General features: G+C 56.9%; 3 protein-coding genes across 3 annotated transcripts; 2 read left to right on the plus strand and 1 right to left on the minus strand.

Annotated features, from left to right (window-relative positions):
• Positions 1-33: 33 nt before the first annotated feature.
• On the minus strand, positions 34-4,395 carry SPBR_04553 (hmg-i/hmg-y, DNA-binding protein; the record flags this gene model as incomplete). Its single annotated transcript, XM_040762830.1, has 1 exon — positions 34-4,395. One exon carries the CDS (start codon positions 4,393-4,395, stop codon positions 34-36), a length of 4,362 nt encoding a protein of 1,453 aa, XP_040615799.1.
• An 841-nt stretch (positions 4,396-5,236) lies between these two features.
• Positions 5,237-8,435, plus strand: SPBR_04618 (uncharacterized protein; the record flags this gene model as incomplete). Its single annotated transcript, XM_040762895.1, has 2 exons — positions 5,237-5,416; positions 5,499-8,435. The coding sequence occupies 2 exons, from the start codon at positions 5,237-5,239 to the stop codon at positions 8,433-8,435; spliced, it is 3,117 nt and encodes a 1,038-aa protein (XP_040615800.1).
• A 5,356-nt stretch (positions 8,436-13,791) lies between these two features.
• Positions 13,792-15,858, plus strand: SPBR_04772 (uncharacterized protein; the record flags this gene model as incomplete). Its single annotated transcript, XM_040763049.1, has 4 exons — positions 13,792-14,011; positions 14,228-15,223; positions 15,300-15,583; positions 15,634-15,858. 4 exons carry the CDS (start codon positions 13,792-13,794, stop codon positions 15,856-15,858), a joined length of 1,725 nt encoding a protein of 574 aa, XP_040615801.1.
• Positions 15,859-16,360: the final 502 nt, after the last annotated feature.

The following is a 16,360-nucleotide window of genomic DNA, read 5'->3' on the forward strand; positions in this document are numbered from 1 at the left end:
ATGTTCATGCCAATGTATGGCAGGCGGCCTGTGCTAGGAGTCTGCCTCGGTATGTTCTGGCCCTCCTGGTGACGAAACAATCAAATCGTGGCGCCGGTTGGTGCGAGCCGGTCCAGTCTCGCTTCCCGGGACGCTCTGCTGTCCTTCTGGCCGTGCCTGGTCGATCAATGGAAACGGCGCGGTGCTGACAAGACCCTCCATAACCGTATCAAGCGCTGGGACCAGAGGCGGCGGCGGCGGCGCTGCGGCTAATGCTGCTGCGTCTCTTGCATCAGCTTCGGCTGCCTTTTTGCCCAGCTCCGCCAAAGTTGCTTCGACCACATCAGCCCAATCATCGCCGGCTGTCCGCATGACAAGAACAGGGTTCATCTCGGCACCGTCAAACCAGCGCTCTTTACGGACGGCACTCCGTGAGCCGCCTTCGAGCGCTGACATGGCCGTGCGGGTTGTACGCATTCGCTTGGTCGGCCGACGACGAGCAGCCGCGGCTGCGGCTGCAGCTGCAGCTGCAGCTGTCTCGCTGCCCGTCGCATCACTATCCGACGTGCTGGCTCCTGCAGTGCCCGAAGACGCCGCAGGCGTGTTGGGACCGGTCGCTTCGGAGAGGAACGAACTCAGCTTCTGGCGTTGCTTTTGCAGGCGGCTTTCGTAAGCGACGATGCCACGCACAAAGGGAGCAACGTCCACCGCTATGGGCTCCAGGTTGCGATCAAAGACAGACGCTTCAAGATGGGACGATGATGTCGACGTTGTCGGCGTCGGCGCATAGAAACCAGAGTAAAAGCCACTGCTGGATGCGGTACTGGCTACGGCAATCGGATCGAACGCCAGTGAAAAGTCGATCCGTCTGACTGACGGCGTGTCGCTGGCAACTCGTCCTTGTGGTTCAGCATGCTCCTTGCGGATGGCGGACATGACGGCCGGTTCGTCGAGGTTGCGCAGACAACCGCGTGCGTCAGTATTGTTCTTGTTGTTGTTAACGCCCGTTTTCGCTGTACCATCACGCAGGATACCCTTCGCAATACAGCGCACGGCCGTAGCCATGGGCAGCCGCAGATCATCAAGCTCATGGGCAGGGGTTGTCCGTTCAAGCAGCTGCTGGCCTAGGATGTAGTCTTCATGCGCCTTGTGCGGCAGTTCGGGCTGCGTCGCGTCTAATGGCAATCTGTCCCCTGTCGCAAACACCATGGACGACACGAGGTCGGCATCGCTCATGGCATCGGAAAATGTTTCGTACGCTTCGAGCAGCTCCTGCCTGTGACTGCGGTCGTCAGAAGGCAACTGACTTGCCGCCCAAGATGAAAGCGCGCGAGAGTCCTGCCAGTCGCCCAAATCGAGCCGCCAGTCGTTCCAGGCTTGCTTTACCAGGGTCTCCTCGACTTGACCGCGGTACGAAGCTGGTGCGTTCGTGCGGGCATTGGCCGAGCCGGCCACCGAGTCGTTATTCAGCCATCCCATACCCTCCTGGTACGTATTTTCGCTAACAACTCGCTTGATGTGCTGGTCATCATCGCGGTCGATGCCTTCCGGCCACCGCTGGTAGAACCAGTCGAAGCCACCGCGCCTATCTCCGACACTGATCTGGCACCAAAACTGGAGGTCGGTGAGCGAGGCCCGGAAGTCGCGATTGCGCACCTCGTAAAGAGACTGCACGGCCTTGCGCTGAATGGCGTGACCCTCACAGGCAGCAATCATGATGAGACGGTCGATGGCCGCATCAGCGGGCGGAGGTGTGAACCGGAGAATGGCGTGCAGTCGCAGATTGTGCAGCGGGATCAGCGTCTCGTCATTGCAGGTAATGACAAATGGCCGCTTTGATTGCACGATGAGGCTCATAACCGTGGCCCAAAACTGCTTGTCTTCCTCGTACAGCAGGTCTGCCTCCTCGAGAAGAATCAGTGACTGTTTCTGGCCCGGTTTGCCTTCGGCTGTCGTCTGGGCTGTCCTCTTCGTTGTGCTCGTGGTCGTAGATGGTGGCTGTTGCGGCTTGAAGAACGAACTCATAGTCGGCTGCTTCTTGTTAGGGGCGGCCGGGGCCATCTCGACTTCGGCCATGGGAAAGTCCGGGTCCGGATCGCCATCGGCATCCTCCAGATCCGGCTCATAGTCATCCACGAGATCGATGGGCTCAGTCGGCGCGGTCGCTTTGAACAGCTTCTTGTTTTTGTGCTGGACGAGATGGTTTCTGGTCATGTCGCCGATGCGGTCAATTACATCTTTGCCGTTCCGACGGCTGCTTGCATTGATCTCGAAGACCTCAAATCCCAGCTCTTTGGCGACAGCATAGACTGCTGCTGACTTTCCGCTCCCATGGGGCCCGCTGATGACAATGGCGTTGGTGAGCCTAGCACCCGCACGGCCAGCTTTGTCAAGCAGGTTGCCCGCACGGACGACTGTCTTCTTCAAGAGGCCATGGCGGCCGCTGGGCGACCAGTCGGCCTCGTTGTCAGAGGTCTCGCCATTGTCGTCTTCGTCGTCACTAGAAACAATGAAGCCGTCAAGCTTGTTCTTCTGTTTCCTCCGCTTCGTCCGTCCTTTTGCTGCGGCTGCGGCTGCTGCCTTCGATTCTACGGGCTCTGCCGACCCCGTATCGACAGAAACGACTTTGAGGGCCTCCAGCCAGTTCTTGAGAATGATTGGTTCCGGGCCAGACTGCAAGACTTCAACGGCGCAGGACGGAGCGTATTTCTGGGCCCAGCTCAAAGATTCGCAGTGGTGTTGGTCGAATGCAGACAACGTCGTTGCGATCGAAGCGAAAAGAGATTTAAGGCCCGGATGATTTGTGCGCAGTTGCGGCGTGATGCGAGCCTGCAGCTTAGGGCCGCTCTCAATATGCTTCTGGGGGAGGCGAAGCTCCGGCGGGGCAGGAGTAAACTCGTCGGAGTTGGCGTTACGGATATCTTGGATGACCAGATTGACACCTAAGCTTTGCAACTGCTGTTCTAGGATGGACTCTCCCTTACCGATCGTAACGGCGTAGCCTTTTCGCTTCTTGTGAGGGAGAAACGACGAGGGAGAGCTAGGCATGGCAGCGCGAACCGTTGTAGGATCAGTATCTCCTTCGGGATGGACGTGAACGGCCCCCCTCCACGGCCAAGCTGGGTGGCATGCCCCCGGCACGCGCAACATGCCACTCTTGGTGCCAAACTGAGGCATCCTAAACCCGGACGACGGTTGAGGGCCACGCCGCTTTGGCGAGCAGGGCGTCGAGGTATAGTAGTTCATGGAGCTTCCGCCAGCAGAAGACTTGGCTGTGGTAGGGGTGTTTGAGGTGGCATCTTTTGCAGCGGAAACCTTTGCGACACCGCCTGTAAAGAATGGGTGGGTGTTCTTTGAAGAGGTGTTGGTTGCCGGTTTTGGCGTTGCGGGAGTGGCGGCGGGTTGTTGTTTGGCAGCCGCAACAGCGGTAGATTTAGCAGGTTTTGTTCCCTCTTTGCCATTTGCAGATCCTGCAGCAGGCGGTCGCAAAGGAAATAACCTGTGTTCGTCATTTAAGATGGAGGCGATCACGTTGCTGATACGCGCCCGGGACTCCGGATCTTGCGATGGGTACGGGACGATAAGTGGTGTTGGGATGGCGCTCGTGCCGCCTGATTTCCTCTTTGGCCTGCCAGACTTGGTGACAGACATTTCCTTGGGCTTTGGTGGAGAGCCGATAGTTCCTGTTTTCGGGTTGAACTGTAACAGACGTTTTGGCTGTTCTGCCGGGGCCGTGCTGTTGCCCGTCTCTATCGCGGGTGTGCTCGCGGCCGTACTTGACTGGGCAGTGCTCGGCAGGCCAGAGCTGTCAGTAAGTCCCCCGACCAGTGTCTCGCCGTTATCGAGTCCGAGTATGAGAGGAGAGGGCGAGCTGGTGTCCGGCACGACCGGTGCTAGGCCCGCCAGGTTTTGTGCCGGGGGCGATGACCTTCGTTTCTTGGGTGGCCTACCACGGCGCTTCGGCTCGGCGGCTGGTGGGATGGACTCGGAGCGTTCGTCAGCCAAGCTAGCTTCTGGCTTCCGTTTTGGTTGCTGCAGTTTTTGGAATGCGTTCATTGGGACTGCCGCCAGTGTTTCTGCAGGTGCAGGTGCCGCCGCAACATTCGGTGCAAGTGCGGGCGTTTCATGCGGGACCGTGGCAGGCAACGGAGGCAGTGGGACGGAGATATAAGCTGCTGACAGAGAAGTCGGCTCCCGAGGATGCATCTGTGAGGTCGGAAGAGGAACAGTTTGTTCCGGGTTTGGCTGCAATGCGAGAGTCTGCTGTTGAAAAGCCTGCTGAGGTTCTGCCTGCAAGGATACGCCCTGGCTTCCCGCCGCACTGACTCCCTCATTGTCGTTTCGGCTCGGCTTTGACGGCGCGAAGAGCGGATGCAGCTTCTTTTGCTGACCGCCGCCCGGCGGCTCGCTGGCCATGATGACAACAGCGGCAGACGACATAGATCTAGACACCGGACAAGTGGTTAGCCGAGCTCCTGCAGCTGCTCATGGAGTGTCTCGCCCGCCCTGGATGACACTGAGGCAGGAAACCAAGCAATGCGTACCTCGCCGTCGGTCACGACTCCCTACCAGCTGCTTCCTTCCAATGGATCGGTTATGATGCTGGTTTCTGCATCGGCGTATCGACTGTGCTGTCAGGTGTACTTCTTGCACACTGTGTGATATTCGTAGAGTATTTGTATTGATGTTGCTTCTATGCTGACGAATAGCTGGTGGACTCCGAATGCGTGTTTGTAGATGTGTTGTCTTGCTTCCGTCTGAACGTCCTTGCTCTGGAAGTTTTGTTCTGGTCTTGCTCTCAGGTGGCAGTTGTAGTGGGACGTAGTTGCCCTCTCTCGACCTATTTAGCAGCAAGACGCGTTGAGAGAAGGCGCGAATGGCGGAGCGTGGAAAGCGCGTATATCCCTAAGATACAGTGGGTCCAAGTAGGCGCAGGCACGTGCTCTGGGATACACAGTGCTATTTCTACAGTGACTTTAGTTGTGAATACTGTCCAATTGAACGCTATCGACGCCGACTTTTGCGGGCCGCTAACGACTTGCAACTTTTTTTTTTTGATAGACCTAACTTTTTTTCTGCCGCCAATTTGAAGCTTTTCACCGCGCCAGTTTCTTCACCTTCGCAGCATCCGGACGGACGACCAAACAAACACACAATACACCCCCAGACCGTATATCTGGCAGTCTCAGTGTTTTTGGCCGTCCTCTGATCGCCCTTCCAATTTCAGCATTGTGTTTTTCGGCCTCACAAAGCAAAGATGACGTCCAATTTCCACATCCAAAAACCCTATGTGCTCGCCAGCCTCCCACGATCACTGGCCCAGGTCGACGGGAAGAGCGTCGTCGGCGAGGTCTACGGCCAGCGGCCAGGCGTCAAGAAGCGCAGACGGGCCGAGGTGGTGGTCGGCATCGACGGCGAGTCTGCAAATATCTACGATGTTTGTGCCCTTTTGCCGTTTTGGCCTTCCGACTGCTTTTGTTGACTTTTTGCATTTGGCTGACTTTGTTTCTTGGCTACAGATCGCATCGTCTCGTCTCATCACATCCTACCCCATCCCTCCGCAAGCCAAGTTCTCCTGCGTCCCCTGCTCCATCCGCCTGCGTTCATCGTCCAGCAGAGACGCCACCGTGGCTCGCTACACATACATTGCGACCCGCGAGCCGGCACGGAAACTATCACTGTTCAAGGATACCGTCGAGGGAGCCGGTGCCACGGCGTCCGAGTCTGTAACGGCTAGCCTGGGCCGCACAGGTGACATCGTCGCTCTACACACTCTGTCTCTGCCCGAGAAGAAGGCAGACGCGCCCGCATCGTCTGTGGCGGTGGATCTGCTGGCCGTTTACAGCGACGGCCAGGTGACCTGTTACGACGGCGAGACGCTCAAGGAGAAGTACAAGGCCTCGGTTGCTTCGCTGTCGCAGGACCCTGTGCCACGTGGCTCGAACGTGCGGGTCGACTTTGTGCAGATGGGCCTCGCTTCTGATGTCGTCAAGGGCCTGGGATTGGGCGATTATTTGTCCGGCATTTTCTCGCAGACGATCGACTCCGAGGGCGGCTTCAACCCGGACATTTTGTTTGTGATTACGACTGTGACTGGCGGCCAGGTCGGCAATGGTGCCGCTCGTTACCTGCACATTCTGTCTGCCGACTCGGAACGTGACGTCCTCCTGCAGGCCCATTACATCCGCCTCCCCACCCCTACGCCCGATGAGACTACGGACGACGTAGTCCTCAGCCAGCCGACCTACCGCCTGGATGTATTGTCTGGGTCTCTGTCTGCTCTGGAGGGTGAGAGCATCTTGTCGTACGACCTGACTCGGAGCGTCCCCCGCGTTGTCAGCAGCATTGCCATCCCCGGCGTCACCTCCTTCCTGCGCCTGTCCAAGTCGAGCATCCTCGCCGCTACCGCGACCTCGTTCTCCGTCTACAACCCCCTCTTCAAATCCCTTCAGGCCTCGACCGCCCTCGACGTCCAGGCATCGGTCAAGTCCTCCCGGGGCGAGGCACCCAAGTCCGACAGCAATGGCAGCCGTGCCTGCTCTTTCGTTTCTTTCTTCCCCCAGCTCGAGCTAGCCGTCGCTCTGCTGGACTCGAACCTCGTTACCGTTCAGCTGGAGCCACCGCGCACACGAAGCAAGAAACGCCGCGCGGACGGGCTGCTGATCGACTCAGTTGGCCGTGGCTCGTCGCTTGTCGACGCCAGGACGAGCGCGGAGTCTGCTCCACTGCCAAAGAAGTACCTTCCCGGCACCATGTCGGCCAGCTACCTCGCCCAGTTCAACGAGGATGCCAAGAGCGCCGATGCTCTGCTCGCGGAACAGGACATCCCGGGCTTCGACGATTTGCTCGCTGAGAGGCTCGGCATCCAGTCTCTTAGCGACTGGCGCTGGCAACGGCCCCTCGACGCGCCGGCTGTTGTCGACGCTATGGACGAGACGCAAGATGGTGATGAGGGCAACGCCGCTACGAACGGTCTCCCGAATGGCACAACAAACGGGCTTACGAACGGGCTTACGAACGGAAACACTACCAACGTACGCACGACCACCCCTCCACCGCCGTCTTCTTCAACACACCGTGGCAAGTACCCGCTCGCCGACCGTCGCTGGGTCGTCTACGCCATCAGCCGCATTTTCACAGTCAAAGAGGAGCAGGCCGGTGGCCGCCTACGGCTGCGGTGCAAGGTGCCTTCCAGCGACATCCTCAACTACCTCGTCGATGCGGGCCACCTCTCCGTGGCCAACACGCGGTCCGCGCTACGCGAGTCTCTGCGGGACGTCGACGATGACGACCAGCTGTTGGGCGAGTCGCTGCCGGCTGTGCTGGCGCACGTCGACCCCAGCCTGGACCTGCTGCTGCGCTGGCTGTACGAGACGAAGCTGGGCGCCACGGAGCTGCTGAGCGCCACCTTATTGCTGATGCGCAGCCTCGAGCTCGTGGACAAGCCGGCTGAGCAGCCTAAGCTTCTGGAGGGGACGCTGCTGCGCAGCGGCGATGCAGCAGCGGAGGGCGAAGGCGAGGCGGACGCCGAGTACAGCGGCGACAAGACAGCGCCGCCCGAGCAGCTGGAGCTGGACGAGCTCGACCAGCAGCTGCACCTTGCCGAGTACTTTTTGCAGCACGTCGAGAACGACCCGCGCGACCTGGCCCTCGACATTGCCATTGGCAAGCTCGGCAGCTGCCCCGCCATGGCCACCGTGCAGGGCCTGCGCCGCATCTTCCGCACAGACGAGATCCGCGCCCTGATTGAGGTGCTGCGCAAGCAGATGGTGGACCAGGGCTGGGCGACGCGGTACATGGACATGGACGTGGACGAGCCGTCGACGACGAACCCAAACGGCGCCGCCTCTGGTGCTGCTGCTGCTGCTGCCGACACGACGCCGCTCAACTACAGCATCCGCCTGATTGCCGACCTGCTGTGCCGCTGCATTGACGCGGTGCGGCCTGGCGAGTGGCTCATCAACGACGAGGAAGTCGCTGCCTCCGCTGCTGCTGCTGCTGCTGCTGCTGCTGCTGCATCCAACGACGACGCTCCATCGTTTGCTGGGTCCGAGGCCGCAGCGGGCGGCGACTTCTTTGCCCTCCTCAAGTGGCAGGTCAGCGCGGCGCTCGAGGGCGTCCAAGAAGCCCTCTACCTGCGCGGCCTCGTCGGCGAGGCAGTGCGCTACGGCATGGGCGTCGAGAAGATCGCCTCGAAGGCGGCGCACCTGGCCAAGAACAGCCAGGGCGACGAGGCCAAGGCGCGCCCCCAGACGGTGGCGGCGCCGGCCGCGGCGTCTGTCGTGAGCGGTCTGCCGCTGGGCCTGCGGGCGCCCACGGGCCTCCCGCGACATACGGATGTGACGGCCACCAAGGTCGTTTACGGCGGTGAGATTGTGAAGCGGACGAAGCGCGAGATTGGTCACCTGACGAGCAAGAAGGTGGGCGCGTACACGCTGGAGCGGATTGTCTTTTGAGGAGGTCCACGGCACGACCACAGGACGCAGCGGAATGGGCTTTGCATTACATCTAAAACGCTTGGGAACAGTACAGTAGAGCATCTGCTTCACAACACATAAGTTGGACCTCTTTTGCGTGCAATTTTGACAGATTTATCTCTATCTTCTGCAATGAGTCTCATAGAGCCAAGTGCAGCAGTCATGAACAGAGTCGTCTTGAATTATTGTAAATCGTGAATCATATCTTCTCATCGCCAGTTTCACTTTGGTGTGACATCTTTCCATTTTGAAAAATATTCAAAGCACCTGCGTCGGAGACGCATAATCACACGAACATGTCAGTTCGAAAGCGACCCAAAAAGCGGCCGCATGTCTCCGCATGTCTCGCCTCACAAACGAAAATGGCCCTCTGTATCACGGTTGCATTTATGCACGACGCCTGTTTCCGCTTCCCGCTCGCGGCCAGGAACTGCAATGTGCCACAAAACGACGCCTATTGGCTTGCTCGCATGGCGTTGGTCCTCGCTGTGGTCCTCGCTTTGGCTGCTGCCTACGATGCCATGCATCACATCCGCCAGCCTCGTTTTTTCTCGTTTTTTCACGCGGCATACTTCCATTCTCATTGTGTAACAGTTTTATTGTCTTGCATGATGTTCTGCCAAACGACCCATCAGCGACTCTTTCTCGCGCTGACTGCGGCTTCCTTGTGCCGTTGTGATTGCATCTGGTTCGTCTGGGTCGTGCTTGCCAGACGAGTCACATACTTGTGCGATGGTTGATCGCGCCTGCCTTCGGCTGTGCCTTCCTTTACCGAGCGCTTTTTGGCATATTTTGCCTGCCCCTATCACACTTGCTATCACGGTGTCTGCCTTTGATCGCTCCTGCCCGCCGTAGACGACAAGGCAGCTTCGCCTTCTTGTTCGGGCAGCAATCAGGGATAGACAATGTTTTGATTGCTGAGTGCGGAATGTAAGATATGCCCGCCCCAACTATTGTTTCCAGCATCCAACTACAACCATCCCCTTTCTGATTGACCGGCTCTCTGGCTCAAAGCGCATTTCTTTTGTGTCCCCCGACGGCACGAGGCGCAGCATGTCCCTGGGAAATCCTCGCGTTGCCCACATGCAAGTCATTCAAGCGGGCCTTTAGTTCACTGGCCGGATGAGCTCCAGCAAAGTGTCTCTGCCAAAACGAGGACCAGCCAAAGTTTGAGTCAGATAGAAACGACAGACCGAGCGAGAGGAGCCCAAGCTGGACTAGAAGCCGAGAGAGAAGTCAAATGGAACAAAGGAGCAGCACAGGAGACCCCCAGCACAAGCTCTGCTGCAAAGCACAGCGCAGCCCGAAATGCGCGTCACCTATGGCCTAGTTTGGCGGGCGGCAGCGGGCTGACCCAACGAATCAGCACAGCACAAGCCCCCATAATCGAACGGAAGTACAAAGAATGAAGCTGACAGGTGGGAACCGTTCGCAGAAAATCGGCTACTTTGAATACGCTGGCGCATCAAATCAAGGGCGTTCGAGCAAGGGGTTTAAACATGCACTGGGCGAGGCCACCACTGGTTGACGCAGTGAGGCTGGAGCGCTGGTTCGAGGTCGTTCTGGTCCTTTGGAAGAACGTGCGGTTTCGAGTGCGTCCGCGACCTCCGCCAGGCCAACTGAAGTGAGCCGTGGTGGCGCAGCCTGTTTCTGGCTTCGAGAAGTATTGTATGCTTCGAGGCACCGCGGGGGTCATGGTTGGACAGGGGACAAAACAAGGCCAGAGAGGCGGAGTTGGAGTGGCAAATCGTTCTCCAACCTCAACCAAGCGGAAGTTGGGCTTCAAGTTTGGTGGCTTGGCTGCTGCCCTCCATGAGACTTGCAGCCCCATGGCCAATATCGCCAAAGGCCTCCCTCGATATGCAGCTAACAGCGCAGCGCGACGAGGGAGGGGGGGACCACACACCAACTCCTATGCAGCCAACAGCAAGAAGAAATATTCGAGTGTCTTTTGCACCACTTTGATCATCCGGAGTCTTGTCTATGACCAATCAGCCTCTGTCAAGGCTGCCGAAGCGCTGCACCAAACAGACGTTCATTGGACAGCCCTGTCTATTGAAACAGCGAAACGATGTTGCTCACTTGGGGGACGCCCCACGGACAAATGCCTGCGCTCTCGCAAGACGTCACTGTCCAGGCGTTCACCCCCTCCACTACAGCACTACAGCAGCACATGAGGAAACTTATACCCAACCCCTGTTCATGTCCCCCGCTTCGTGCTCAAAGTTGTTGATAGGCCAGGACCAAGCCATTTTGTCACTGAGAGGCTTGAATGTTAGGAAACCACGCCAGAATCTCTCCCAATCTCCGGAGAAGCCAAGTCTTCTTCGAAGCCACCTTGTGGAGTACGACATACAAGCGTCTTTACAGTGCAGAGCCTCACACTTGGTCTGATCTCCAGACTCGCCTCGCACGTAGACACTCTTTGGTCTTTTGGTTCGTTGTGTTTGTCTATGATTTTGGGTGCCTGAGACAGCGTTTGTCGTCTGCGTCGCTGCTATGAGGAGCGCGGCAGTTGGCGACCGGGCCGGACCAGGTGGGGGCAACAGAGTTGGGCACGCGTTGGACTTTGGGATCCTGCTTCTGGCTGGTGGGCTTAAGTGTCACATTTTACGTCTTCGTCTTCCCTCGTTCGCAGTTACCCGCCGAGGCTGTCTGTCTGTCCCCAGCGACACACATTTGCACACCCCTGCCGGGTAAACGCATGCACCCTCCAGCCATTCTCTGATCCTCTTCTGGACCAAAGGCACGCTTCGAAGCGAGTTTCTGTGGTCTTGACTAGCTGGAATGCTCTGCACTTGCAATCAGGCCCCAGCCAGTCAGAGTTGCAGCCCTCTTTTTCCAGTGGACTCTCTTGAATTTTGGAGATCATACGGCAGGCTATAGAGGATGTGACGACAAAACCGCCTCCAACGTGCAGCTGCTAGTGACGCGCTTCGTTTCGCTCCTTGCGACGCTGTTATTACCACATCATCCGGTGCACCATACAGTGACGCCTGGCGTTTATTTTCTGCTTTTACGGATCAAGTGCTGTTCGGCGCGCAATACATTCCCATCCGCCTTGTATTGAATACGACTCTTTCGGTTTGCCTGTCTCCCATTCGACTTTTCTCGCAATCTGCAACAGTTTTTCGCTTCTGGCTCTCTTACCACTACCTTCCGCATCTTGATGTTGGCCAGCCGATCCGTTTTTACCATCTATCACGTCTCACACTCCTTTTCGCCCCGTCCTGTCTCGCCTCGTCTCGCTTGTCTATTTCTTTTTCATGTTTGTGCAAAGTCATCGGCATACCTATGAACTCCCCCCCCCCTGGCCGACGCCCAAACCGAGAAACGATCGCCGCCCTCCGTTGCCAAGTCTTGATGTTGTTTGTCGCCGCCCACTATTAATCGTCGGTTTTGACTGTTATTTCCTTGCTGCTTTGCACTCTCTACTTTCATTTGTTCGTTCATTCTTATTTCTCATTCTTTCGTCTCATTGGAACAAACAGCCCTAGGCCGCGAGCCTGGTTATAAAGACCCTTTGAGCGGCCCTCTTTTCACAGCCACACTCCCTGACTCCTCGTGTTGTGGGATATCGATCGCACACACGCTTTTCACAGCCCCGGAGCCTGTCCAGCCCATCGAGCCCATCTAGCCCATCTGGACAAGGCCCCGGACCAAAAACTCAACACGTGTAACGTCACGACTCTCGATTGTCACGGCGTTACTGGCGGGTGTCATTCGCAGAGGCCTGTGTTGCCTGTTTCGTCCGTCCTGACCTCTCGTGAAGGCCAGTCCCCCCCCTTGTTCTTTAGCTTTGTTCGGTCTGATATCCCATCCTTCGGTTCTTTCCCCCCCTCCTCCCCTTGCCTCGCGTCGCACTGTCTTTGTTGTTCGACACCTCTCCGATTCCCCGAGAGAAAACGCCCACCAATACGCCCTGCACAAGCTCAAGACGTGCCCATTTATCAGCAAGGCCACCAACCTTGAGCCGACACAGAGCCGCATTACCAGGCCATGACGGCTGGCAGAGCAAGCAACGCTGCCGCTATCGAAGCCATAGATGCCCAGGCTAGGTTCCTTTATCGCCTCCTACGCGACACTGGACCAAGCTACGCTGGCCTTGCTGTGGCCAGCCGCTCGTTGCACGCTGTCCTCAAAGATCTCCGCACGGAAGCCCGCGATCTGGGTAGTCTTCTCAATAAGTCATCGCCCATTTATTCCGTCGACGCCACGCGCGAGCTTCTCCCTCTCCTGGACCAAAGTGATATAACTCTGAAAGAAGTCATCGCTGCCCTTGGCAAGGACGTTCCTGGCTCTGGATCCAACAACAACAGTGCAAGCAGTTTAAGCGCTGATACGGAGGGCAGCGCCGTCGCCGCAAATACGAGTGCCAAAGCATCCACTCCTCTCGCCACTGCCTCTTCTGTACTATTGCCTGGTGCTGAAATCGTAAGCCGCGAAAACAACACAATTGCGCTCGCTTGCAGACAAATAGAAGACCAAACAAGGAGATTTATTACATTTCTCGAAACCGTCAGTTTACGCAACCCGCCGGAGACAATCACAGAAGCAACAACACGCTCCGCACCTCCGACTCAGCCGCCATCGATCTCGCCTATGCCCCCAGACGACGAAGACGTCGATACAATCAAAGACCGGGTCAACTCTATTGCTCTTCGGTTGTCACAGCAAGACTTGATCTCTTCTTCCCAGTTTGGCACAGCGTCTGTTAACGAGCTGTGGCAAGTGTTTTACACCGAGCTCATATACGAAGGATTCTCCACCGAAGCTCTTTCTGCAAACCAGGTACGTACATGTCTTTTGTCTGCAGTTCTTTCTTTTCTTTTATTAGCTCTTTTAAAGAATGAGTGACTAACAGTCAATAAAGGAGGTCCTACGAGCGTACATTCAGGAACTCAAGTACAAGGGTCTCATCCAAGGGCACGAAATCCCCCCATCACAACTCCCAGCCCGGGAAACAGTGCAAACATTCCCGTCGCTTATGGTCCCTGGCCCGTCGCCTTCTACGCCTTTGCAGCGACCGAAGATCGAGGAAAGCAGCCCCAAAGAGGTTGTACAACCATTTGAGGGCAACGAGAAGTACCATCACTCGGTCAAGGAAAACCGCCTAATAGCCCTGCCCCAATACGACTACATTCCCTACCGACCTGCCACGACCGCGACCCCGCCCACCCACCAAGAGGAGGAGCAGGGACAGCAAGCAACACAAGCAGCACAAGAAACACAAGAAACACAAGAAACACAAGGAACAATGCCTTCCTCAAGAGACGCATTGTCGGGAGATCGACTGCTCGTACTCTCTCCCGCCATCCTGGCTGCTAGAGCAAGCATGCCTCACACCATCCGTAGCCCGCCTCAACTACACTCACCCTCCTCGGGCGAGGGCTACACGCCGCCTTCCTCGTCCGACTCCGACTCTGACAATGGCTACCACAAAGACTTTTGCCTCATGTCAACAAGGGAGCTGCTCGCCATTGACTGGCGTGCCCAGGAGAGGTTTGCAGCCCGAGTGGGTGTGACCTATCTCTACCCGCAGCTGCTACAAGATGGTAGCCATGCCTCGCAACGTCCACCCTTCAAACCACTCGATCCGGCGTCAGCCAAGTATGAGGTCTCTCCAACTGCCGCTGCCCTTATTCGCCAGAATTCTTTACAAGATCATCTAAGACACCCGGCGTCGACATCACAAAGACCCATCCAGATCCCTTCTCACAGGTCATCACATCAGCCTATCCCTCCTGCCCGCCTTTCCGTACCCACGGCAGATTACCCATACAGCACTTCGGCACCAGAAGCAGCTGCCGACCAGTCAGCCGCCTTTGGTATTGTTATGCCAGTGGGCACGTCCAAAGCCAAGCAGCCGCAGTACATGCTCAGCCTAGGACTTGCCCCTGATTCAAAGGGGAATTGCATCCCCCCGGATGCCATTTGGACAAGAATCAGCCGACGGCTCGTCTCGCCCGAGGTTCTTGAAAAGGCCGGCGTTCGCTATGAGGCACGGCCAACTTTTGTTGCGGTTCTTGGCATGCTGGACAAGAAAACCATTGCCGAATACGCGCGGCAGAGTGCAGAAGCGCGGAGATCTCGACACTCCTCGGCCAAGGGACGGGGTCAGCTGCCGCGCAACACCCCTCCAGACGACCGTCGCACATCATTCGGAGCTGGCCCAGCAGTGGATCCGAAGCCAAGGATGCGACGGATGCAGTCCATGCCTGACGTTAGCAACAGCGACGATCGGCGCAATGGCCCTGCACCCAACGCGAATGCCAACAAGGCCAGCACGTTTCCCCTGGACCGTGATGCAACAGCGTCAGCGAACGGTGGTCGGAATAGGGACGGCGACAAAGGTTCGGCGTACCCGTTCATTGTGTCTCCGCCAACAATGGAGGCCAATGCAGGAGGTGTGGCGCCCGAGGGATCGAATGCGCAGCCCGAGCCGCAACCCAAGTCTATTCTCAAGAACAAAAACACGAACCAAGTGCGCTTCAAAGATGGCAAGTTGGTTGAGGTGGGCCCCGACGACGCCGAGTCGGGCCCGTCGTCTCGCGACAAGAGCCACAGCGGCACCCACCACGGCCATGGCCACAGTCACAGCAGCAAGCACCGCGACCGGAGCCGGCACCGTGACTCGTCAAGTCACCGCCACCGCGACTCATCAAGACATCGCCACCGCGACTCGTCAAGTCACCGCCACCGCGACTCGTCAAGCCACCGCCACCGCGACCACAGTCGGACCCGCTCTGACGATGACGATCGCAGCCGTCGGCGTGATGATTTGGACCGTGAACGCGATCGCGACCGCGATCGAGATCGTGATCGTGATCGTGATCGTGATAGAAATCGGGAACGCGACCGGGAACGTGATCGTGACAGAGATAGAAGTCGCGACAGGGACGATGGCGACAAAGATTATGACTCGCAACGACGACGACGACCCGATGACCGAAGCCGTGACCGAAGTGACAGCTCATCGCACGAACGCGACCGCAATCGGGATCGTGATCGGGACAGAGAGCGCGATCGTGATCGCAATAGGTCGCGCGACCGAGACGAACGTGAACGTGAACGTGAACGTGAACGTGACCGAGACAGAGACAGAGACAGAGATCGAGACCGTGACCGTGACCGTGACCGTGACCGTGACCGCGATCGTGACCCTCGTCGCCTCCAGAGCCAACGCTCCTACCGCGACTTGTCGTCCCGCAACCGGGATGGCCGCGACTCTCGAGACTCTCGGGATCGCGACGGCCGCAACAGTCGTGATCGAAGCGACAAGGATGGCCGTGACCGTGAAGGCGGCCGCAAACGATTCCGCGACACGCTCAATGCCGCCGGTATCGGTGGTGCTGCTGGCAGTCTGTTTTCTGTGCTCACCGAGGCCGCATCCGGCTTTTGACGGGCATCTCTTACACTTCTTTTCATTTTTTTTCTTATTTTTCTATTTTTCTTTATTTTTTTACATTTACATTATAAATATTTATTTGTCACGATCAGATGGTTTTATTTTTTGCTTTCTTCGATTTTGTTATTACTCCTTTTGTTTTGGATTTGTTTTTCTTCTTGTCACGTCGTAATTTGGATAATACCTTTTTGTTTATGAATTCCCCTGTGGTTTATGAAATATGATGCTCATGATTTCGCTTTGCCTTTGTTTATTTTTACTTTGTTATGACTGATGATGGCTTACGAGATGGGGACGACTTTGCTACGATGCCCAGTAATACATAGCACGACAAGCGCAGCGTCTGCTTTTTTTTTGTTAAAAAAAAATGTTTGAATTTCTTTGTACATTGGAGTAAATGGATAACTTATGATAGCTTCTTTTTAAAGTCAAGTGTCATAGCAGAAACGCCACTTCGATGATTTTATGCCACAAAATCACAATGCTGGACTCCCGT

This window comes from Sporothrix brasiliensis (genome assembly GCF_000820605.1).
Source record: "Sporothrix brasiliensis 5110 chromosome Unknown Cont21, whole genome shotgun sequence".
NCBI classification, from domain to species: Eukaryota; Fungi; Ascomycota; class Sordariomycetes; order Ophiostomatales; family Ophiostomataceae; genus Sporothrix; species Sporothrix brasiliensis.